General features: G+C 41.2%; 3 protein-coding genes across 11 annotated transcripts in view; 1 reads left to right on the top strand and 2 right to left on the bottom strand.

The window, feature by feature from the left end:
* Positions 1 to 25,676, top strand: part of LOC136844492 (coiled-coil domain-containing protein 97-like) — a 112,390-nt gene that overhangs the window by 73,241 nt on the left and 13,473 nt on the right. For 2 of the 5 annotated variants that reach the window (XM_067113804.1, XM_067113802.1), the window contains exons 6-7: positions 11,801 to 15,001; positions 21,839 to 21,981. In XM_067113804.1, the coding sequence (XP_066969905.1) occupies positions 11,801 to 11,954 (154 nt within the window). In that variant the 3' untranslated portion in view covers positions 11,955 to 15,001; positions 21,839 to 21,981. The remainder of the gene's footprint in view (positions 1 to 11,800; positions 15,002 to 21,838; positions 21,982 to 25,676) is intronic. The other 3 variants (XM_067113806.1, XM_067113805.1, XM_067113803.1) reach the window with 2 other exon arrangements.
* Positions 21,455 to 23,494, bottom strand: Usp8 (Ubiquitin specific protease 8). Its single transcript, XM_067113801.1, has one exon. It carries the CDS (start codon positions 23,492 to 23,494, stop codon positions 22,187 to 22,189), a length of 1,308 nt encoding a protein of 435 aa, XP_066969902.1. The 3' UTR covers positions 21,455 to 22,186.
* Positions 21,455 to 25,676, bottom strand: part of LOC136844493 (zinc finger HIT domain-containing protein 1-like) — a 320,239-nt gene continuing 316,017 nt past the window's right edge. For all 5 annotated transcript variants that reach the window (XM_067113812.1, XM_067113810.1, XM_067113807.1 and 2 more), the window contains one exon: positions 21,455 to 24,087. In XM_067113812.1, the coding sequence (XP_066969913.1) occupies positions 23,859 to 24,087 (229 nt within the window). In that variant the 3' untranslated portion in view covers positions 21,455 to 23,858. The remainder of the gene's footprint in view (positions 24,088 to 25,676) is intronic.

Raw genomic sequence — 25,676 nt, 5'->3', positions numbered from 1 at the left:
TATAAGTAGTTTTTATGAAGGTAGCTTTCAGCAGCAGACGAAACATTCGATCGTAGTAAATGGCTGATTGTATAATACATAGTTTGATAAATATAAATATGGTAAATAACTTTTTATTAATTTTTTTGTTGATTCTGTTGGTAAGAAACAATATGCATATGATAACCTAATACTACAGTTTTTACTTACCAAAATCATATGAGCATAGGCTAGAAACCTTTTTTTTCCCTCAATGTCCTGCTGAAATTCAGTGACGTAATCAGGCAGTCTTATAAGCCATCAAACACTACGTGTCGGAGCCCTCCTCCTCCCCTCTCATGAACATAGAGCATAATATGAAATGAGCTCTTTAGCTATGTTGACCTATTCTTCCCTGATACCAATGGAGTCGTATACCTACACCCAAAACAAAAGAGCGTTAAGAAAATTTGAATTTTGAGCTGCCACATAAAGTAGAAACTATAGCTATGAATTATTTGCTTCATGTATATATAAAACTTTATTGTCTTATAAAAATGTCATTTTTCATAATAAAATTAAGCTTCATTTATATACTTACCAAATATTTACAAAATCGGAGCCCGCCCTCCTCCCTCTCATGGACATAAGGGCACAAACAGAATGAGGTTTTCTGCTAAGTCGTTTCCAGTATAGTACTCCGTTAGTGGGCAGGGCTTGTCACCTACGCTAAACTATCAAAGTGCTACCATGGTCTTACCCGTCAGATATATACTTAGCTATAGTCTCCGACGTTCCCGACAGAAATTCAAAATTTCGGCACACGCGACAGGTAGGTCAGGTGATCTACCATACCCGCCGCTGGGTGGGGGAATAGGAACCATTCCCGTTTTCATGTCAGATTTTCTCTGTCGCTGGTTCCGGCAACATCTGTTGTTGGTTCCTTCTGCTTTGATTTTCATTTTTCGCTTGCTGAGGATTATTTTGGACTGACCTTTGGTGACGTATTGGATCTTTGGCTTGGCATACGCTTTTGTGGACTGTTTTTGATTTTGGCTTTGGTATTTTCTTTAAGAATGTCTGATCAGTGTTGCACCGGTGTTTTTTGTGTGTGTTAGGTCTGATTGTAAGGTGAGACTACCGAAAGCTTCGGTAGATCCTCATTCTGTATGTTCGAGGTGTAGGGAGAATGAATGCTCTTTTGAGAACACGTGTGTTGAATGTGAGAATCTCACTGAACTGGAATGGAAGGCGTTAAACTCTTATGTACACGCAAGTTGGAGAAGGACAGAGTTAGGAAGGCTTCTTCTAGAAGCGCTAGTAGGTCTCTTTCCAAGGAGGTAGATTTAGAACCTAACACTCTTCCAGATTCTCCTGTCACTCCAGTTGTTTCAGCTCCTTCACCCTTCGTCGAACCTGTGGATTCGTCGTCGGAGATGGCTGCTATGAAGGCTACGATCCGCAAGATGCAGTTGCAGATGCGCGCTATGGAGGAAAAGAAAGTGAGAAGTGATAGTGATTTGTGTAGTGTCCCCAGTGTAGTGGAGGGGGCGTCTGACCGGCTCCGCATCGCTCCTAGGCCTAGACCTCTTCCAAACTCCCAGACCCAGTGGAGGAGGAATGTCGACAGCCGCAAGGGGGATGAAGAGCTCCCAACGGTCAGGCGTCCCTTCGGCAGCGCCTGTTGACGCGTCCCAGGCTGCCTTAGATCGCCGAGAAAAGGGATCTTAAAGAAGTGTTTTCTTCTTCTGCTTCTTCGTCTCCTAAACGTGGTTGGAGTTCGGCTGAGGAGTCGCGTCCTTTGAAGAGGACTTGGAAGGCTCCTAGAGGAGACGCCTTGGACTCTAGCCCTGAGCGCTTCCCTGAAGGTTCTCCTGTTTGAAGAAGAGACTCAAGATCTTCCTCCTCTTCTTCTGGTGTTCAGGAGTCCACCAAGCAGATCCTGGTAGGCCTCCAGGCTCAACTCGCTGCTCTTGCTGGCTCTTTATCAAAGAGCTCCTCTCGTCGGAAGGATGCCTCTCTTCCGATCAAGTCCTCCAAGAGACTCTTCTCCCAGCAAGTCGTCTCTTTTGAAGCGTTCTTCTCCTGTTAAGCGCCCCTCCAGCAGCAGGCGCTCCTCTCCTTCCAGGCTCTCCTCTCCTGGTAGGGCTCCTCTCCTTGCAGGCGCTCCTCTCCGTCCAGGCGCTCCTCTCCTTGTAGGCGCTCCTCTCCTGGTAGGCGCTCCTCTCCTGTAGGCGCTCCTCTAGGCGCTCTTCTCCTGGTAGGCGCTCCTCTCCTGGTAGGCGCTCTCTCTCCTGGTAGGCGCTTCTCTCCTCGGCTCTTCGTCTCGAATAAGCGCCTCTCCCCAGGCGCTCGCGCCATCGTCGTCGTCGGTCTTCTCCTGTTGGAGATACTTTCTCTCCTCAGTCAAACGCCCGCCCTGCTCGTTTATATTAGAACAAAGTCGTTTTTTCAATTTTTTTTTTTTTATGAATATTTTTCGTTTTTCCCGTGAGAAGTTCCTCTCCAGCCCCTTTTTCGTCTGTTAGGCGCCCCTCCAGCAAGGGCTCCTCTTCAGTTCGAGCTTCTCTTCTGTCAGGCGCCAGTCAGTCTTAATTAGGCGCGCTTCTCTCCGGATCATCGTTCTCCAGTGGACAAAGGCTCCTCTCCTTCTAGGCGCTCTTCTTCTGGCAAATGCCCTTCTACTTCTAGACGTTCTCTCCTCCTCTGGCCTTCTGGCCTTATCGTTATCGGAGGACGATCTCCTAAGGGATATCACAATTTCTGATTACAAGAGGTTGACAGCTCTTCTAGTCCAGGAGTATGGAGATTCCCCTCAAGCCTGCTTCTCCTCCTTCTCCTGGTTCTATGCTCTCGAGCACCAAGGCTTCGAAATCTTCCTCTCTTGTTAAAGATGCGTCCCTACGATCTCCATGAAGAAAGCGCTTAAAGGTTTCGGAGAGTGGCTCACTTCGAAGAAGGATGCAGGCAAGACTGTCTTCTCTTTGCCTCCCTCTAGGCTTTCGGGAAGAGCAGGAATGTGGTACGAGACTAGGGAGCCGATGGGGTTAGCTCTCCCCTCTTCTGCTGGCTCAGATTTTTTTCTTCGCTGGTGGATTCTTCCAGAAGACTCTCCCTTAATTCGGCCAAGGCTTCTTGGGGACTTGTGAACTGGACCATTTCCTCAAGGGGCTTTTTCCGCGTGCTGGAAGTGTTCAACTTCATGGACTGGTCTCTTGGGGCCTTAGCCAAGAGAAGTCTTGAAGAGGATTCAGTCAGTATGGAGGACCTCAGCAGTGTGTTGTCTTGCCTGGACAAAGCTGTGAAGGACGGCTCGATGGAGATCGCTTCCCTGTTCGGCACTGGCCTGCTTAAGAAGAGGTCAGTCTTCAGTGCTTTCCTCTCCAAATCGGTCTCTCCTTCCCAGAGGTCTCCCTCTTGTACGCTCCTCTTTCTAGCCATCTTTTCCCACAAGAGACTGTGAAGGAAGTCTCTCGTTCTTTGTCTGAGAAGGCTTCTCAGGACCTGCTGGCTCAGTCGTCGAAGAGGATGAGACCTGCTGCTCCTATTGCTAAGAAGGAGAAGCCCCCCTTTCAGGAGCCCTTTCGTGGATCCAGGTCTATTAGGAGGCGTAGACCTGAGAGAAGATCCAGGCCTTCAGGACTCCCTTCCAGGAAGTCCAAGTGAAAATCAAGTCCTCCAGACTCCAGTAGGTGCCAGACTTCTAAAGTTCGCCGAAGCCTGGGCACAGAAGGGGGCGGACGAATGGTCCCTCTCTGTTTTGAGGAAGGGGTACCTCATTCCCTTCTTTTCGAAACCTCCCTTGACAACAACTCCGAGGGAGTTATCGGCGAGATACAAGGATCCTGTGCGGAGGCAAGCCCTTCTTCTAGCCGTCGATCAAATGCTAAAAAGTCTGCCATAGAACCGGTGCAAGATCTTCACTCCCGGGATTTTACAACCGTCTTTTTCTTGTTCCAAAATCCTCGGGAGGGTGGAGACCGGTCTTGGACGTGAGCCCTGAACTCTTTCGTCATAAAGAAGAAGTTCTCTATGGAGACGACGTCTTCAGTTCTGTCGTCTCTTCGTCAAGGAGATTGGATGGTGTCCCTGGACCTTCAGGATGCTTACTTCCACGTTCCCATCCATCCCTCCTCCAGGAAGTTCCTAAGGTTCATGGTAGGCAGAACCTTTCAGTTCAGGGCTCTGTGCTTCGGACTCTCCACAGCTCCCCAAGTGTTCACGACCATTCTCAGGAATGTGGCTCACTGGTTGCACTTGAGGGGTGAGGATTTCCTTGTATCTCGACGATTGGCTAATTCGGTCCAGTTCAAAGAACCGTTGTCTGGAGGACCTTTCTCTCGGACTTTAAACCTGGTCCAGTCTAGGACTTCTTTGTAAACCTCGAGAAGTCTCAGATGATTCCTCAGCAGGAAATTGTCTACCTGGGGATTCGGATGGATTCTCGGGGTTTTCAAGCGTTTCCCTCCCTGGAAAGAAGGGAACGCTGCCTTCAAAAGGTGACAGACTTTCTAGAGAAAGACAGTTGTTCGGCGAGGGAATGGATGAGTCTGCTGGGGACCATTTCCTCGCTGGAACAGTTCGTTTCTCTGGGAAGGCTTCACCTCAGACCTCTTCAGTTCTTCCTGAAAGAATCTTGGGATCGGAAGTCCCAAGACTTGTCGGATTCCTTCCACATATCATCTCAGGTAAAGGAACATCTCCGTTGGTGGTTAGACCCAAAGAAGCTGGGTCTAGGAATTCCTCTACAACCGCCGAGCCCTCGCCTAGTGTTGTTCTCAGACGCGTCGGAGTCGGGTTGGGGAGCGACACTAGGCTCGGAAGAAGTGTCAGGCACCTGGGACACGGATCAGAGGGCCTGGCACATCAACATGAAAGAGCTGGTAGCCATTCATCTAGCTCTTTCCAGATTCGAACTTCTGGTCAAGGGATCAGTAGTTCTAGTCAATTCCGACAACACCACAGCCCTGGCTTATATCAGGAAGCAAGGAGGGACACATTCCTTCTCCCTGTACATTGCAGCAAGGAACCTTCTGTTGTGGGCGGGGGAGAGAAACATCGTTCTCCTCACCAGATTTGTTCAGGGAGAAAGGAATGTGAGAGCGGATCTGCTCAGCAGGAAAGACCAAGTTCTTCCCACGGAATGGTCCCTTCATCAGAGGTTTGCGAAAGGCTGTGGTTCCTGTGGGGAGAACCTCATATAGACCTCTTCGCAACCCATTGGAACAAGAGGTTGGAGAACTACTGCTCCCCAATCTCGGACCCCAGAGCAGTAGCTATAGACGGCCTTCTCCTAGATTGGGACGGTCTAGACGGCTACGCTTTTCCCCCGTTCAAGATAATAGGGGGAGGTAATCAGAAAGTTCAGTTCGTCAGAAAGGGCACCAAGCTCACCCTGATCGCTCCCTTTTGGCCATCCAGAGACTGGTTCACAGAGGTACTGGAATGGATGATAGATTTTCCCAGGTCGCTCCCTCTCAGGAGCGATCTTCTCAAACAGCCCCACTTCGACAGATATCACAAGAATCTTCCCGCTCTAAACCTAACTGCCTTCAGACTGTCGAAGGACTGGTTAGAGCGAAGGGTTTTTGCGCACAAGGCTGCTAAGGCTATCGCCAGAGCCAGAAGATCTTCTACCTTGCGCCTCTACCAGTCGAAGTGGGAAGTCTTTTAGGAGATGGTGCCGATCTAAGAAAGTTTCCTCTTCCAGTACCTCTGTAATGGAGATTGCGGATTTCCTTCTCTACCTAAGGGAGCAATGTAACCTGGCGGTTTCCACCATAAAGGGGTATAGGAGCATGCTGTCTTCAGTCTTTAGACACAGAGGTCTGAACATCTCGGATAATAAAGACCTTCACGACCTTATAAGGTCTTTTGAAACTTCTAAAAATAAGTCCCCTAGACCTCCCAGCTGGAATTTGGACGTGGTCCTAAAGTTCTTAATGTCTAACAAGTTTGAGCCTCCTCGATCTGCCTCTTTCAGGGATTTGACCAGAAATCGCTGTTTCTTTTTGCTCTTGCTTCTGCCAAAAGAGTGAGCGAATTACAAGCTTTGGAAGGTTCTGTAGGTTTTAAGAAGGACTCTGCAATCTGCTCCTTTCAGCCTCTCTTCTTAGCAAAGAATGAGAACCCTTCAAAACCTTGGCCTAGGAGTTTTGAGGTCAAAGGACTCTCCGATCTTTCAGGACAGGAGCTGGAACACACACTCTGTCCAGTAAGAAGTCTTAAACATTATTTGGAGAGAAAGAAACAGCTCAGAGGCAACACTGAAAGTCTTTGGTGCTCTGTCAAGGATCCTTCAAGAGCAATTTCCAAGAATGCCCAGGCTTTCTTCATTAAGGATATTATCAAAGAGGCTCATCTTTCATGCAAGAAGAACATTTTCAGCTCCTAAGAGTTAATGCTCATGAGGTGAGAGCCATAGCTACTTCTCTGGCTTTCCACAAGTCTTGGTCCCTCCAGTCTATTGTGGACTCTACATACTGGAGATGTAACTCAGTGTTTGCTTCTCATTATTTGAGAGATGTTCGTGTGACATATGAGAAGTGCTTCTCTCTAGGAGCTTACGTATCCATGGATTCGGTGCTGGGTCAAGGAGCTGAAGCTAATCCTATTTAATTTAGTGTTATTTTTAATTGTTTGTTGTGTTTTTATGGTCGGTTGAAAAAGAGTGTTGAAGGTCTCTCTCTTTTTCATCTCGTATTACTAACAAGGTTAGGCTTGGTCAGGTGGTCGGTTTTGGTTGTTAGCTCCTTGTAGTTTTTTTTATTACCTAGCTCTGTCATGTAAGAGGATAGCCCCCATTGATATGATTCAGGTAGAGGGCTCTGTCTTGTAAGTGGGTTAATCCCCATTGACACGATCCATAACAGGCTCTGTCATGTAAGTGGTTTTTCCCCATTGATATGATCCAGAAGGGCTGTCAGTCTTAGGTCACTTCCTCGCTGAAGCTCTTGAGGCATGCAGACTCATAGACAGTATCCATGAAGTCTTCTGCCCAATCAGGTAAGAACCATGGTTTTTTGTTTATTCCTACAACATATGTTGTTTTCCCGTTTTTTTAGTTCTTAGCTGTCTCTTGCCCTCCTCCAAGGGTGCCAATCAGCTAAGTATATATCTGACGGGTAAGTTGCATGTACAAAAATGATATTTTTATGATAAAATAAAGTACATACTTTTTGTACATACTCCCAGCCTCCCCTCAGGAGACAGGTGGAGATATATCTGATTAGAAAACGATTAATGGCCCCCCAGCCTCCCCTCAGGAGACAGGTGGAAGAGAAAATATGTTTTTAATTGGCTGGAAGTGAGATCTACTAGCCTGAGTGCTCACCTGTAGTTTGGGACTGAAGGACTTCCCTTAAGTTAAAAAAGCCTGAGAAAAGGCAGATTAACCCTTAAACGCCGAGCCTCTATTTACAAAAGTGTCTGCCGTATGCCGGCGGGGTTTGGGAGTTAGCGCCGAAGAGGAAAGAAAGTTTTATTAAAAAAATCACAGCACTCTTAGTCTTTAAGATTAAGAGTTCATTTTTGGCTCTTTTTTTTCTCATTGCCTGAAGTTTAGTATGCAACCATCAGAAATGAAAAAAAAAAATATCATTATCATATATAAATATTGGAATATATGACAGCGCAAACAAAAATTTCATATATAATTGTATACAAATCACGCTGTGAGCAAAACAGTTAAAGCTAATGAACTATTTTTTTTTTCGTTGTATTGTACACTAAATTGCGATGATTTTGGTATAAAACAAATTGTAAACCGATCAACGCAACACAGAGAAAATGTTATCACAAAATGATGCATGAATTCGTAACGTGCGGACATAAAAAAAAGTTTTTTTAAAAAATTTACCATAAATCGAAATATTGTGCTAGAGACTTCCAATTTGTTACAAAATGAAGGTAAATGATTGAATATTACTAGAATGTAAGAGTTTTAGCTTACAATTACATTTTTTGACCATGTCGGTCGAGTCAAAGTTGACCGAAGGTTGAAATTTTGGCACTTATCGTGATTTATATGAAAATATTTCAAAACTGATAAAAGCTACAACCATGAGTTATATTTTGTTGTATGTTACATGAAATTGTGCACATTTTCATATATAAAACTTTATGTAACGGCTAATATAAAACGGTGTAAAATTTACGACAAAGTGACTAAAGAAATTCTAGATTTTCAGCAGAGTTAGTGCACGCGGAGGTAAGGAAAAAGTTTTTTCAAAAATTCACCATAAATCGAAATATTGTGCTTGAGACTTCTCGTTTGTTGCAAAATGAAGGTAAATGATTGAATATTACTAGAATGTAAGAGTTTTAGTTTACAACTGGATTTTTCGACCACTTCAGTTGAGTCAAAGTTGACCGAAGGTTGAAATTTTGGCACTTACCATGATTTATATGAAAATATTTCAAAACCGATAAAAGCTACAACCATGAATTATTTTTTTGTTGTATTCTACATGAAATTTTGCACATTTTCACATATAAAACGTTATGTAACGGCTAATATAAAATGGTGCAAAAATTATGACAAAGTGACTAAAGAATTTCTGAGATTTTCAGCAGAGTTTATGCCATAGGACGTAAGGAAAAAGTTTTTTTTTTTTTTTTTCAAAAATTCACCATAAATCAAAATATTGTGCTAGAGACTTCTCGTTTGTTGCAAAATGAAGGTAAATGATTGAATATTACTAGAATGTAAGAGTTTTAGCTTACAATTGCAATTTTCGACCATTTCGGTCAAGTCAATGTTGACTGAAGGTTGAAATTTTGGCACTGATTGTGATTTTTATGAAAATATATCAGAATTGATAAAAGCTACAACCATGAGTTATTTTTGGATGTATTCTACATGAAATTGCACACATTTTCATATATAAAACTTTATGTAACGGCTAATATAAAACTGTGCAAAAATTACGACAAAGTGACTAAAGAATTTCTGAGATTGTAAGAGCCTGATGCCGTCTTCCAAACACGTGTGTGTTCGTGTGTTCGTCGTCCATCGGAGTGGCGAGACGTTTGGCATCCTCACAAACAGAAACATACACACAGTTTGATACAGAAGATTCGTTGGAACATTATGAGTACATGATTAGAATGCTTGCATGGCAATGCAAGTAGTGGTGATTGTACATACATCAAGACAACAATGGTTAGGGAGAAACAGACGGAAATATTGTATGGTTGAAATCGCATTCCTTTAGAGAAAGAAAACGAGATGCTCTTGTTGTCTTGTCCACTCCGATGGACGACGAACACACGAACACACACGTGTTTGGAAGAGACGGTGTCAGGCTTTTACAAGATTTTCAGCAGAGTTAGCGCGGACGTAAGGAACAAGTTTTTTTCAAAAATTCACCATAAATCGAAATATTGTGCTAGAGACTTTTCGTTTGTTGCAAAATGAGGGTAAATGATTGAATGTTACAAGAATGTAAGAGTTTTAGCTTACAATTGCATTTTTCTACCATTTCGGTCGAGTCAAAGGGCTTACAATTGCATTTTTCTACCATTTCGGTCGAGTCAAAGTTGGCCGAAGGTTGAAATTTTGGCACATCGTGATTTATATGAAAATATGTCAAAATTGATAAAAGCTACGACCATGAGTTATTTTTTGTTGTATTCTACATGAAATTGCTCACATTTTCATATATAAAACTTTATGTAACGGCTAATACAAAACAGTGCAAAAATTACGACAAAGTGACTAAAGAATTTCTGAGATTTTCAGCAGAGTTAGTGCGGACATAAGGAAAAGGTTTTTTTCAAAAATTCACATAAATCGAAATATTGTGCTAGAGACTTCTCATTTGTTGCAAAATGAAGGTAAATGACTGAATATTACTAGAATGTAAGAGTTTTAGCATACAATTGCATTTTTCGACCATTTCGGTCGAGTCAAATTTGACCGAAGGTTGAAATTTTGCCACTTATCGTGATTTATATGAAAATATGTCAAAATTGATAAAAGCTACAACCATGAGTTATTTTTGTTGTATTCTACGTGAAATTGCACACATTTTCATATATAAAACTTTATGTAAAGGCTAATAGAAAATGGTGCAAAAATTACGACAAAGTGACTAAAGAATTTCTGAGATTTTCAGCAAAGTTAGCTGATGCTTTCTTGTGGGATAAGAAAGAAATTCACACATGTGCAGCTGGGTCACGCTTGTAAACAAAACAACAGCATGATCCGTGAACTCCCAGCATCCCTCAAGGCGCGTGATTTAAAATTTTTCGCAAACAAGGCCTATAGGTATTTTTCCGCGAATATTTAAAAAAACTTTTTGTAGTCGACGTATTTTATGTCCACTTGGCACCCGACAGACTACTTTTGTCGACGTAAAATACGTCCAGTCGGCGTTAAAGGGTTAAGAGGAGTGAGAAGTAGCAGAACCCCCCAGCACCCTCCCTTTGCATAATTAGTCCTACAGTAAGTATAGGACTCTGAAAAAAACATCCAGTATCTTATGTTACATCCCTAAGATAAAACATGGAGGAGGTGAAGTGGCATTTTTCATTCTTGGGCTTAGACTTAAATTCTAAGTTATGCTTGAATGCTACTCATAGCAATCAGCAGACTCCCACTTAATAATGAAATAGTTTTCGATATCTAATCTGTATCTATAGTCATGTTCAGTGCTTGGTATATCAGTTCTATTGGTGTCAAAGAATTTAGTCTAAAATTCTTGTATTCATGTCTGTATTTTTATGTTTGTCTTTATTACAGAACTTTTATGAATATCAGTCCTAATATTAAAAAGCAATCCAGTTTGTCCAGCATATTTGATATTGCAGTGACCATAACTAACCATACATAAAATACCAGGTATTTTATATACAGGAATATCAGATTTTGGCACCATGCTTGATATTATAGATTGCAGGACACAACTTACACTTATTATTTCACAATATTATGTCAAGGTTTTGGAAGAGAAAAAAGAATAAATGTATAAGTTAAGAAATTAGATTATTGTAATTGGTGCCTCGCATGGATTCCTGATAACATTATAACCTTCAAAAATGAAGGTACACAAAAATATCTCCTATAGGTAGAATCAATATACAATATATTTTTACTCAAAGAAAGTACCATATTACGTAAAGGATAATTTCATTGGTCAGGTTCATCATATGGCAACCATACAACTGGTCATTTAAGTGGGGACTTGGTGAATTAGTGAAATTAAGATAAAGACTATGAGAAAAAAAACATTTCATGTACATTCTCAGTAGCATAAATATTGAGGTGACAAGTATAAACTACCTAGGAGTATAAAGGAACATTCAAGAGGATTTGCTCCATATTCCCTTCATTCTCAGTGTGTGTTGTTCCTACCTAATTATTATTCCATTTGGGCCCATTGTAGGATTTCAGCTGAAATGCAGTATATCGTATTTTATCATTTGTAATTCGCTTTCATTGTATGGTAATGCTATAGCAATGTGTAGTGAACATTGCTATTACTTTCTTTCTTTTGCTTTTCAGTTCCTTTCTTTACTTTGCCAACTACAATTGTCACACCTATTTGAAGAACAAATCATCGTGGTCAGTCCTTAGTCAAGAACTGTAGCTCAGTGTTCTGGTTAAATTAATTTATACTTTTTTTATGTATGAGTAATTAAATAATTCTAGTTGATAGGCTGAACTACATTGGTCATTGTTGTCTGTAGTTATTTTCATAGAGAAGTCTCTCCTCGCTCTGAAACACATTATATTTAAAAATCAAGCCTTTAGGGGCAACTGTACAGATCTGGTTATGGATTAGGTACTGATCAAGTTGGTGTTAGTAGAGGAAATTTTAGTGGTTTTTAATATTTTCAGGAAAGTTGATGCAAGTGATGACTATGATCTGCTGGATATTCGTGCCAGGGATGAGGAAGAACGGTACTTTGATGAAGATGATGACTTTGATGAAGAACAGTCCTCCAGTACAAAAAGTGAAATAGAAGTTGATTCTGCCATGTGTTGTGGGTAACAGTGTATGATAGGGAACAGTTGTAGATACTGGTGGAAAATTTACAGACAAACTATTTTGGGCAGGTAATGGACAAAATTTGTAAAGTTATGCATACTTGAAATTACTACAGAAGCACTGTGCTGTACAGAAATTTAAGTTTGTAGTTGCAGTGTTAAAAAGAACACTAATTTTTGTGATTGGAAGTTAGGCTTCATGTTACCAGTTCTCTATGATAAAATTATGTAGATGGGTTATTGTAGTACAGACCCTCGTTTTCCTGGCCTTTGGTAATCAGTCAAAACTGATGTCATGTGTCTGCAAGATAAGGCAGTCAATAATGGTTAATTTTTTGAGTGGTTACTTCTGATTTCATTTACATTTTTTCTTTGTGAACTGCTAATTTTTGAAAAAACTCTCCATTATTTATGAGAAGATTTACAGGTTTTAAAGGATATAGATTCTTAGGTGTCAGGTTGCAAGAACTAGAAGTAAGTCCATCTAGCTATCAGTTTCTTAGGTTCTTTGAGGTTTATTTTGAAGCATACTAGGTCTCACAGTCTTGAATAGTTTGTAGACTTTCACTTTGCTCTGGTCAGCCGTAGATGTCATAGTTCCTCAGTCCATGATGAACATGGAATGCACCTAAGGTAATCTGGGTATTGAATGAAAACTATGGTGACCCATGGCTGAAATTTAATACAGGCAGTTTTATTTTGAGTGCATGTACCTACTGCCGTTAACTGCAAAGTATCCACAGTAAAGTACCTTATTTTGTCATGGTTTTATAATTTTCCCAGACTGTTCACTTATGTTAGTGACTCATAATACATTAACTCCATTCCTGGTTAGCACTGAACAGCTTTACTAGGTATTTGTTCTTAGCATTCTGCATAATGGATGAGTGCTGATTGTCTTCCTCCATGAACTGTCGTTCAGGTACATGTAACCATGTTTTCAAAGATAGAAACAATACAAATGCTTAAACTCCCAGTACCAGTGGTATGACCAATCCCCAAATTACAAATTACTTATTGGTATTAGTCAATTTTTTGCTGTCACTCTCCAACTTCCAGTTCTTTTTTGGTTGGCTCTACATGCAAGATGCTCTCACTTGACAGAGTTCATTGTCACATCCTGTCATCAAGATAATGTCTGTATCTGGATTTGTATGTTGATTTGGTTAAGTGCAGCTTCTGTATCAAATTTTTATATATTTGCTTCCATTTATCTCCCTCTGTATGTTGTCTTCCTAGTAAGGAGGATTTATCAATATAGAGTTTACTGAACTATGTTTAATTATTGTGTAAGATTCAATAGTTCGTAATTATTTTTGTGAATATTTAAATTTTCCTATCAAAACTTTAAAGAGTGTTGTCAGTATACTTGAACTTGGATTATGGTATGTATTGTAAGTATATCTTGAGTATTTGGAGTTTTTATGTTCACTTTAAGTTTTTGGCAGAAAGAATAGTAGGCTTTGCTGTATAATTTTCTTTGCATAGTTGCCTTCTTGGTAATTAACAGAGCTAGGTACTGCCGACATTGTAATGTACATAAAGTACTGTAGCTCCACTTCCGTATTCTGCATACCAAATCTCTGATTTTGTTACATTGGGTACATCCACACTACATTAGAATATGTCACATACAAATGTTGGTTATATATCACACAGAGATCATGTGAGATTGAATAGAAGTTAATGACTTATTGGTAGTTCAGACAAGTGTTTCATATGATTATTCAGTACTGGCCAAAGGTTCATTCTATACTCATGGTTGTTAACTTATCTTCAATCTGTTTGTGATAGGTAAGAAGTAAATTGCCGCTGTGTTTTACTATAGTGTGGATGCACCCTAAGAGTGTACAGGTGAGATATATCATCTATCAGTTTGTTTATTTCTCTCACATCACTGTTTATAAACAGATGGCTGGTCATCAAGAACTGGCTGACAGAATTATGGGCTGAGCAGCTGTAAAGTCAGGGGAGTTGGTTTGTGGACGTTGGCTAAACTCAGTGAAAAGTGACTTTCCCCAGACCAAGGAAGATTAAATGTGAAAATCATCTTGATGAGATATCTTTGCCTACTGACTTATTATAATGTCTTGGATTTCAAGGAACTGGTTATGTTCAGAGTGTGCATCCAGGATGCCCCCACTGGTTAAGAAGAATATTGGTACCATTTATCACTGCTGTTTACCTGTAGACACTTCTGTTTAGATGGTCTAACACTAGCCAGTATCTAGCACTTGAAGCATAGCATATGTAAAATGTTTCATAAAATTTCATATTATAGACATTTACTTGTTACCATGTATATAAAACTGATCCATTAAAATAATTATACAATATGTGTATGTACAAAGTTTTGAAGTGGAGAAACTAAATTCTTTGTATATGTAAACTGACACTCTTTATTGAAAACTGTACTTTTAATATAATCTACCCTTCATAATTTAAAAACTACTGAGGGACCACCAAAAAAAGATTAGTTAAAGCACTTGTATTCTGTAGAGGAAATGTTCAGAAATTATGTTAAAGGTGTTGGAAAGAGTTTGAACAAAAATGTATGCATACAAATGTTGAACTTTTGTACCTTGAATTTTGTTGTTCACTAAAATTTATTTCTTAGTACAAAATATTTTATGAAATAAATTTCATTTAATTATACATCTGTCATAAACTACATCATTCAGCATTCAGAATGCACGCCATATTTCAACGTTTTAGTTACTGTATATATATCTATATGAGATACTTAAAAAACATTAATCTTTATAGTAAAGTTCAGTTTTACTCATGTTTTTTCAATATTTTATAGTTTTCATGTGTGTAATGTTTTGTAATGTATGTTTCGAATTTCTTTTCTCAGATTGGGAAGAAACTACTTTTATTCTCTGCTGTTTTTTATTTTTTGCAGCTTGATATACACAAGTATGTTTATGTGAGGAACAAATTATATTGTGCATTGGCATTTTGCTTGCTGCAAGACCCAATACCCAAGAAATAAGTTTTCCTTGAAAGAAGAGGTTACATCTTAATCCTAGGATAGCAATCTACTGGCAGGTAGGAGCCTCCATTCAGTACATTAGATTTTTGCTTCACTTGGCCAGCTACTGACTGGGTGGTTTGCTTCTGCTTTTGCAGTGGTATTTTCTTATTTCATCATTGTTCTTGTTTTCTGTTTCATAAAATTCTTAGAAGCAAATATTATTTATCCACTCTTAGGATAGCAGTAGGTGATAGTGTTATTTAGGATATATTAGTTTTTGGCTTTGGTGAAATACACTGCAGTTTTATCTGCAGGTCATTAAAGTCTGGTCAAGAATTAGTGTTGAAATTACCTCAGGGAAGTTGTTTATTGGTATAACACTGCAGGGAGGGGGGTTTAATTAAGGTTCTTTATGTAAATTTTGCTTCATATCTTATATCAAAGTTTGTTCCTATACATATACAAACCTTCGGTCTTTACATAGGGATTAATCATCAGCGCAAGCTGGAGCAGGCTGTTTAACTAAAAAACAAGGTGTTATTGGTAGTTGGCTACCAGCGGTAGCAGAGGAAGCCCCACCATCCAATTGGTACATATTCACTTTTCCTTTTGGCTGCAGTCTGAGACAGACGTGTCTCTTCTGCTGCCTGCCATTCGACTTAATTCTTAATTATTCTTTTTGTTTTTTCGTATATTGTTGTTTTGAGATATTTTACTTATTTGGAAATAATGCAACCTTACAACATGTTCTACTCTGTTTACTTTTCGCTGCATAGTTGTTCTTACACAGTTATGCTGTGTAGTTGTTATCAACTCGTTTTAGCCTATGAGACTTTTACTTTGATTTCCTCTCTAACTTCGTTTTTCCTTTTGACATAACACAAACCCAACTCTTGTCTTGCCTTCTGTTTGTTCTCTTATTGTTATATCTTTTTTCTATTATGCATCCAAGGAGAGAGAGGATCTTCTCTTGCCACCAATGATTCTATTTTTAGACACCTTCTCAACCACGTTTTATCGAACATCTTGTTCTACATCTGTGTTCTGTTTGTTCTGAAGTGTTTTCTTTCTGAAACAAGCAGAGTTTTTATTTCGAATACACAGTTACTTGGAATGTTGTAAGGTTTTAGTCTTTCTGATGTAGAGCTTGAGATGGAGGAGGATTTTCTTGCTCAGTGCGGTGGTTTCGTAACCCGTTGTACGAGAGCTCTGCTTGCTTTCGAGCATGGAATCCCCTTTCCCTTTACACGAGGGAGAAGTGGTGGTTGATGTTGCAGGACCTTAGACAGAGTTTTACCAATTTTGGCAAGTCGTCTCCAAGACCAGTAGTTGTTCCTGTCTACGTTTCTTACTCCGTCTTGTGGGGGCGTCGAGCATTCCTACACTCCCTCAGTAAAGTACCTTATTTTGTCATGGTTTTATAATTTTCCCAGACTGTTCACTTATGTTAGTGACTCATAATACATTAACTGTTCTGGAGGATGAGAAGTCCTGGGAAAGCTTCCTTGATGAAACGTCGCTGCCTTTGTATTTTTTGTCGTTGTATGCTGTATCGCAGTCTTTTTCAAAAGACTTTGGGTGGAAGAATACACAGTGACTGTAAGGAAGATGACTTACCATCAGAATGACAGCCAGCGAGCCGCGTTCAGCCGGTTCGATTTCGGTTCGGGTGTGTGTGCTTTGTTGCAGTATGTCGTAGCTTTAAGAACTATTTCCCCCCCCTGCATTCAACAGTGGATTTGCAGAAGTCGATCTTCTCCTTCGTCTTTTGCTGTAAGCCATGACCATGTCTTCCCCCGGCTTTCCGCCCCAACCGTGCGTCTGCCATCAGTGCAGCTCCCACCCAGATCGTCTTCTTCCCCTTCCTTCCATTGTCCTTCTGGGCACTGCCTAGGATACCTTCAGTGCCAGAACAAGAGTTAGCGTACTTGTGATTACTCTTCCCTGCAAGTTTCCTTTCGAGAACAGTTCGTGGTTGCTGTTTTCAGTGATGCTGCTGCAGTACTCCAAACTTCTAAGCTGAAGATATGCTCTCCAAGGAAGGAATATACATGGCCATGCAGTGTTGCACGCCCGTCTTTGCTTTGTGATGTACGACTGAGGAGGAAAGAGAGAGGCCCTGGGTAGGCAGAAGTAGCGTTGCCTTTGCCACATTATTGCATGGCCATGACACTTCGGAGTTGCTGCAGTTTACCGAATGTCTTTAGCCAAAGATTTGCTCTCCATGGAAAATAAGCATGGCCATGTCCCTTTATGTTGCACAACTGAGATACAACTGTCTTTGGTTGTTTTTGCTGATTTCATCCCCTCCATATGCATTCCCTTGTCTATGGACATAGACTTGGAGCCTCTTCTTCTTAGCCTAGTGAGTGTCAAGTATGTGGATGCTTCTTCATCCCTGCACATTCCTGCCCGGGAATGTTGCTGCGGCATGGCACATCCGGGGCCAGGCCTCCATCCACACTCAGGTGGAGGTTTGGAGGAGAACGGGATGGCTCTTCTGAGAGTTTTTTCCCCACGTTTATGTGAAGGTTTCGTAGTGGATGGATCGCTCTTCAGAGAACATTTCCCTCCACCACATTCGTGTGGACGGTTGGCTGACACATCCGTGGGACGTTTGTAACAACCCTCCATTCCTGTTGTTGTGAACAAGATCATCAATATCTCCACGGCACTGAAGGGCAGCGTCTCTGCTCTATATTTCATGGAGAGTGTGGCCAGGATCACTTCCCTCGTAGCAGCTATTTTCATGGTTGTGTATATACGACCATTCTCCGGGACCTGTACAGGTGATCTCTTCTTTCCACAGATCATCTGCGGCCTTATCTACTGTCAAGTCTTTGGTCTTCAGATCGGCTCGAAGTTTTCTACGCCTTCCTCTCTGGTCCCCTCAACCTCTCTCGATGACTCAGTTGTAATGTTGACTGGAGTCACTGGAAGTTTTTGTGTCAAGGTCAAGTGTTTGAGACTCGTCAGTACCAATCCATTTGTGGGGGTACACAGCGAACCAAAGAGTGTGCCAGGTAGACATGTCAGAGCCAGGACCGATCCTCTTCTCTTTCGAGTCACCCTCAGAACGATACGCTCTGGGATCGGTCTTAGCCACTGGCAGTCGTACAACCAAGTTTTGCAATAGATTAGAGAGATGTCAGTGGAGTTCTTTGGTCCCATTGGGACCACAGAAGCAATTGAAGGTTCCCTTTCAAACCACTTCCCTACCCTGAAGAGAAAATAAGGGTAGGAAGAAAGAATAGGATGCCGAGACAGCTTCCCTCCCCAAGTGCAGCGTCTGGCTGGGAGTGCCCATACCCTTAAGCATCATATTACAGTGGCTGAAACCTGGACCTGGGTAGTAGATGTCATTTGGTAGGATATCAACTTGCCTTCAAGTGCCTACCACTCCTCATCAACCATCAGGTCCATGTCCGCAATTCTTTCCGGCTCCTCAAAAAAGCCTCCCGTGGGAAAATTAAAGGCAATGCTGAATGAATTCGTTGTGGAAATCGTACAATCTGGTTTCCAATTTCTACAGCCATCCCTCTCTTGTAGAGAAAGAGACAGGTAATTGGAAACCAGTTATAGATCTTTCATTCCTGACCCGTTCAACAGACTTGGTTCAAGATGGTCGCAGTCTGAGAGTTGAATGTACTTGAGAAGTCCGAACTCTCTCCCAAGCAAGAATAAGTATCTGCAAAGCTGAGATACAACAGCGAGGTTGTCCTTGTCTCGACAGGGGCAACCAGCTTGGCAATTGCAAGCCGTTCTTGGTCACCTGTCATCACTGGGGAGGCTGGTTCTTCATGGGCAGCTTCTCCTCCTTCATTCTCTTCATTCAATGCAGATTGAAGGGGTCCTGTTCTTCGATGAGGGACTCCCCAGTTCCTTCCCTTCCTCAGCCAGGACAGCAGTCACCTGCACTTGAAGAGGTTAGGTTGGGTTAGGTTAGGTAGGGTACTTAACCCAACCTAACCTAGACTAAACTAAACTTAGCCTAACCTAACCTAACCTGCACTTCAGTATCCTGGAACTTCTTAGTGCTTCAAAAGCCTCAGGATCCGAGGATAGGTGCTCCGTGGTGTCGTTAAGAAACTGTCAGTACTGTAGTTCCATAGTCAACAAGGGAGGGGGCTAGTGTTCTTTCATCTCCTCAAGTGACGGTGCAGGTGCACGGGTGAGCAGTAGCGCACTCGGCACAACGGTCAACCAGACACATTCCAGGCAAGATGGATGTATGACAGACAAGTTCTGTCACTAGGGTCGGTGTTAGGGACAGTTGGTCTCGGCACCATGACATTTCAAAGGATTATTCAATCTTGAAAGACAGCCGAGTTAGACCTTCCATCTCGACATCCTGAAGCTGTTACTGTTCGGCTGTCTTTCCAGACTGTGGGCAAAACAGCCAACGACCATGTTGAAAGCACCATTTCTTGTCTGATCAGCGAAGTTTAGCAATGTTGGATCTGGTTAGCACTTAGATAGGTGACCATCTAGGAACACCAGATGCTGTTGGCATCTATGAGATGCTTTTTGCACCCTTGGTACAAGTCTTAGGCTCACGCTCTCCTGTCATTCTGTCTGATTCATCAAGTGATCAACCGTGTATGATCGTTTTGAATCTAATGACCTTGGTGGGTACCAATTGACCGAAGACCTTCTGTGTTACCACCTAAGGACTTGACCTTCAATACTGGGTGCCGACGACTCATTTTAGTTCCGGCTTGGCCAAGAAGTGGTGTCCAAGAACACCATTTCTTTTGACTATGTGTAATGATCAAACGGATGTACTCCACAGCCCATGTGGTGGGCAACAGTATGTTCTGGGCGAGATTTCACAAGGTCAGGGGCATTGGTCTGCCCCTCGCATTCAGGAAGAACCTGTCAGACAGGTACTATGGACGGGAATGTGGTCACAACAGACCATAAATCCTTGGACTTTTTTTCCTTGGGTTCTGTGGTGGTTGCTCAGCAGTCATGTAACTCACCCAGCTCCCCTTGAGGGACAGGTGGCATCTCGCCTAAGGTGTACGACTGCAAAAGAGAGGGTGTGTGGGGGACGGGCCTCCTACCATCCTCTTTTATACCCTTCCTCTCCCAGTGGGCAGAGGGACTGTTACCAAGCTGTCACTTGCTGGATGGGCGTGCATGCAGGTGTTCTAGATGACTGAGTATCCTGTCTATAATCTAGCCTTAATTTGGATTAATAGATACAAGTCCCACCCTCTCTCTAGCAGGGGGAGAGGGACTGACAATGAACAAACCCATTGGTTATCTTCAGCTTTGTTGTCCCTGACAATATGGGTTCATCCAAACCTTTCTTCGAATCAATGATGCTACATCCCATTAATTATTAGAAAGCCCCAGAAGTCTGGCAGTTGAATCAGAGGCGTTGGTCTCCTTCCATTGTTTTACATGACCAGGAAGAGAGGCCCCAGGGGAGGTGAACTACCAGTCAGTTCAGAGATGTGCTCTGAATCCTCCCACCAAGAAGCAAGTCTCCCATATGTAAAGACCAAAGGTTTGTATACGTGTCGGAACAAATGACAAATTTTTTAACGTGTCGGAACAAATGACAAATTTTTAAGTAATTTGTATTTTTCCTAACATATAAACCTGAGGTCTTTCCATAAATGGTCCAGTCTAGCCACCCCTCATTCTGCCACCTGAGCCAAAAGGTAAAGTGAATGTGTACCAACTGGATGGCGGGGCTTCTTCCCCTACCGCTTGTTGCCAACTACCAATAACCACCTTGCATTAAAAGTTAATCCCATGTGTAAAGACCCCAGTTTTGTATGTTAGAAAAAATACAAATTACTTAAAAAATTTGTCATTTTATACTTATTTTCATTACATGTATTTTATCCAAGCTTTGCAAGTTAGCTAATTTTACATTTTTTTTTTTTAGTTTTAAGGTTGGTGAATCAAAGCAGCACACACTCAGTTATAACAATGCACTTATTTCTAAATGATTGATTCTTATTGATTTTAAAGCTTGCTTACCCACGGCCTTTGGGCCAAGCTCTGTGGAAAGCCTGTTCTGTTAACAGAAACCCCTCAAATAGAGGGGATTTTTGCAAGTCATGGTGCAGCTAATTTCAAGACCATATTAATTGTCAGAAGTTGATCCTTATCTACTAGATAGAAACTGTGTACTGTATAAAAAGCTTTGATCACTGCAGGGCACGCAGTTTAAAAAAGGAGGGACCTGAATACATTACTAGTCTGTTTTAATGAGAATGGAGTCCATCCAACTCCAGTGATTTGAGTTGTTACAGAGCTGCAGCTAATAACACCTCAGAAATGACATATGTAGGGAGAAGGGGCTTTTTGAGAGAATGATGTAAACTATTACTGCCTAGAATAACTTCATTAGTTACTATTTTAAAATACAGTAAATGTAATCATAAAAACTTAAGACTTTTGATAGACATTCATGATTGTACGTTAAGTTTTCATCCATGCACACTAGTACCACCAAGGTAGAAATGTACATTTATATAGAAATGGAAGATTTAAGAGACATACATGGCATTATTAAAAAAATTTATTGCAAGACATTATTTCCTAATACAAGAAATATTTCTAGAATGTATCCTACATCCACAAGACAACATCTGACAAGGAAAGTATGCACATAGCCATAGTTCTACATCTAACCTAAAGAGAGCACCCTTAATGAAGATCATGGCAATTATGATACCAACAAAGTTAATTGCTAAGTTACCAATTGGTTACTCACTACAAAAAGTAATTTTTGGGGGATTTAAGTACAATGATTTCTTACAAAATCCTCTATATATCTTGATTTTATTCAAATTGACTAGAAAATCTAGTTCTACTCCAAAGGCTTTTAACCTTTTACACCATGAAACTAACCGATTTAGCAAACTCACAACAGGCCTCTTATCCTACAGGTTGGAAGTCATGATATACTGTATTCTGCTGATGTGCCAGTCCCACTTAGAATGATAACTGGTTCTAATCCTCATGGCCTACATGGAACAAGGATCCTTATCAGGAAGACTACATGATGACAAATGCTGGAGATGAAATAAAGGTATGAAGGGTATTAATGAAATGTCTGGGGAAATATGTGGCCTACAACATTGGGGAAATAAGGGATATGACTGTCCACTTGCACACTTAAAGCCCCCACTCTCAAAGGGAAGGTAGCAGTGCTTCACATCCAAGGCCTTCTGCTTTTCTCCTGCACAAGAAATGGCTTCACACATTTGAGTTCCAACTGCATACCATCAGTAACATTACTGAAGATTCATATTGTTTATGTGGACTGATTCATAAAACAATAAATATGCAGCAGAAGTTTTTACTGATGTTCTCAGTTTGGTGACATTTTGGTCATCGCATCTGTACCAAAATTTGCTATCATATGATTTACAAAAACTGGTGTAGTGTCCAGCATTTAGACTTCCATAGTGGTTAGATACACCACATAGATTATACTGAGTGGAGCCCCTTTTTGTGGATGTGGCATGTTCTACCAAACTTAGATTTTCTAAAGGGAAATCAACATAGTTTTGCTTCTTCCTTGCAGAGATGTTATAATCAAACCGGTTTAAATGTAGTACTAGCACAGGAGGCAGCTTTCTGATGTCAGATTTACGAGTGCCCTTTCCTTGTGTTTTGCATCTTGGACACTTATAATCAATGCAGCTATCCATATAGGTGTTCTGAAGTAAGTCAGCCAGTGTGCAACCTCCACTAAAAGGTAATGACAAAGACATAATGGTAAATGGTTCATAGGAAAGGGGTTCATACTGGCAAGTATTACAAATTATCCTATGCCGATTTTCGCCCTGGAAGAGTGAGCATATAACAGAAGACTCATTGTTTTCTACATCTTCCAACAAACAATCTTGAGTTTCTTGCAAGAATGGCATAGTTCCTCCTCTTAGATCCTCATGCAACCAGCTTAAAAGGAACAGAAGGAATTCATGAGAATCATGCTGCCGAGATCCCCGAAAGGGAAAGTGGAGATTACCAATTACAGATTTCAGGTCCTGTAATGCAATGGGACTATAAACTCCATTGTTCATTGCTTCTAGTGCAGCTCCCACTTCCCTTGCCAGAGTGCCTCCATATTTACTCAAGGAATAAATGTCACTGTGGTATGTACCTTCTGTAAAATATTTCACCAGAGGTTCTACACAGTTGAGGCACTGCATTACTGAGTTCATATAGCATGTATTTCCAAGATTCAGTAGCCCAGGAATTTTCTTGGCAACATTATGTGGTGTGTGTTTATTAGTTTCATGTTTTTGGAGACCTCTAAGATGAGTGACTTTTTTCAAGTTCGTTTTTCTAGCTTTAATTACTTCTGCTTCCTTAAAGCCTTCAAATATGCTTGTCTCTTCCTCCTGCCTTAAAATAAAGCACCTGTGTTTGTTTAATCTCCTTGCCTTTCCAATCTCTAACTCTTCAAAACCATAAAAATTCCCAGTTTCAATGCAAGCAGCCTTTTCTTGATTGGTTCCCTCTGCTGGTTGGCATTCATATCTTGCAGAGAAATTAGAAATGGAGTAGTCCAAGCTTTTCATCCTTTTTCCCATTCTTCAACTGAAATGAGTTTTCCAGGTACACACATAGCAAAGTAAAATGAAGTACAAATGAAATTTTTTTATATAATACATAAATGATAAAGAACACACAACGACAGGGAAATATTGGTCAGCTGAAGTCAATAGATTGTTGAAATTAGCACATTTATCACTTGCCTTATTCAGCTTTCCAGTAATTACTGTTACTAGGTAAAATACAATTCAATTTCTACTATAAATTACATGTTATTTAATTAATTAAAAGTTATCTTTCCTTACAGAATTTTTTCTACCAGTTTCATGCTCTTAATATTAGTGACTTGATTATTGAGATTCACAAGACAATCAATATCGGAGGTATAGCCAATAACAAAAATCAGGCCGTCCACTTAAGACATCGAGTATCTTGATGAGTATTGAGACACTTAACCGTACAGTAACGAGAACCGCATGGTATGCATGTATAAGGAGCAGGAAATCCACACACGGCACATAAGTGACGTTCAGGTAACTTTGATGGTGGGGCTTGCACTGTAAGATAATTTGGACCTTCAGGACAAATGGCTTGCTCCTCCTCCAGAAGAATCGGAAAGTTCTTACGAAATCTGGAAATACAAAAATTACAGTAAATGAAGAGATCAACAATTAATGCAATTTTAACTTCAACTTGTAAGAAAATGTAGTTTTAATAAAACTAGTTTTCCAATCCAAACAAGTTGATCATATTATGTCCAAATTGTATCCTGCAATGATCTCAGGCTCACAAAACAAGGGGATCATTTTCATGATACCAGCAACACCTGAACCCTCAGACATCTATCTGCCAACCATCTTAAAATCTGTGTAGTCTCAATTTGCAACTGTTAAATATAGAGTATGGATGTGGGCACTAAGAATATGATTGACAGGCTTCTATACAATATTAAGTTCTATTACACAAAATGTATTTATTCCTGCATGTATACAAACCTTCTGTCTTTACATGAGGAATTACCTTCAGCAAGAGCTGGAGCAGGCTATTCTAATAAAAGGTTGTTCGGTAGTTAAACTACTGGTGGGATGGGCGAGGGGTACCCTCACCACCTCTTGCTGCTGAGCAATGCATCCACTTGCCTAATAGCCTAGTTCAGAGACAGACATACTCGCCTCCTCTGCCCGATGTTGGCCAGCTATTCTACGATTTGCTTCAGCTCTGGTTTTTCCCCTCCAGTTTTCTGTTGTGATAGTGTACTTTATTTGTGGATATTTTGTTTTTGTCTTTGGTCATGGATAACCAAACCCAAGAATCATGTAAGCTTGCTGATAGGCAACTAAAAGGCTTTTCCTGGTGTAGAGAAATGTTGCAACTGCTTCATTTCCCCTACTGATATTAACCCACATTCAGTTTGTACAAAATGTCTCAAACATGAGTGCTCTTTTGATGATCCTTGTGACGAGTGTCATAATTGGTCCCTGGAGCAGTGGATGCTTTTTGCTAGGAAGAGGAGATACAAGAAGAAGGCTTCCCGTCCATCATCGAAGGGGTATTCTCCTCCGAAGACACCAGGTAGTTCCATCTCTCTTCTGATGCGACTACCTCTTGCTGCTACTCCTTCTAAGGGAGAGGTCACTCCCTTTGTCAATAGGAAGTTCAAGTGGGAGGGCAATGGCTTATCACGATATCATGAGGGCTTCCTCTGTCTGCTCGAAGGGGAGCATTCCTTCTCAGAGTGAAGAGAGGCAGTCCCTTCTAACCCATTTTTTTCAGGTCTAGGAGAGATCAAGAAGACTGAAGAAATTAGGGATCTTTGGCCTTCCCTAAGCCTTCTCGGGGAGTCCTTGGTGCAGGGTCTGATTGCACACCTTAGTGCCACCAAGTGGCCTTCTGCCACCACTGCGCCAGTAACTGGGACTTAAGCCTCAGTTACAGTGTCGACGGGAACCACTTCCGCTTTGAAGGATCTTCTGGAAGTTCTGATGAAGTACAAGCATGATCATAAGAGGAAGTTGAGGGAGAGGCCGTTCATCTTCATCGTCTTCTTCACGTCTTGTCCTCACCTCCTCCCCTTCTCCTTCTAAAGGTCCTGTTATGCAGATAGACCAAAAGAAGAATGTTGCTTCTCTCGACTGTAAGAAGGCACGTAGGCCCTCTCACGGCCTGTCTTCTTCCACGGAAGAATCATTGCACGTAGGCCCTCTCATGGTCTGTCTTCTT

This window comes from Macrobrachium rosenbergii, chromosome 12, assembly GCF_040412425.1.
Source record: "Macrobrachium rosenbergii isolate ZJJX-2024 chromosome 12, ASM4041242v1, whole genome shotgun sequence".
NCBI classification, from domain to species: Eukaryota; Metazoa; Arthropoda; class Malacostraca; order Decapoda; family Palaemonidae; genus Macrobrachium; species Macrobrachium rosenbergii.
This window is presented reverse-complemented; position numbering and strand designations above follow the sequence as displayed.

Excerpts from the sequence above, each read along its gene's own strand:
- Usp8 (XM_067113801.1), bottom strand. The coding sequence starts at position 23,494 with ATGGGAAAAAGGATGAAAAGCTTGGACTACTCCATTTCTAATTTCTCT.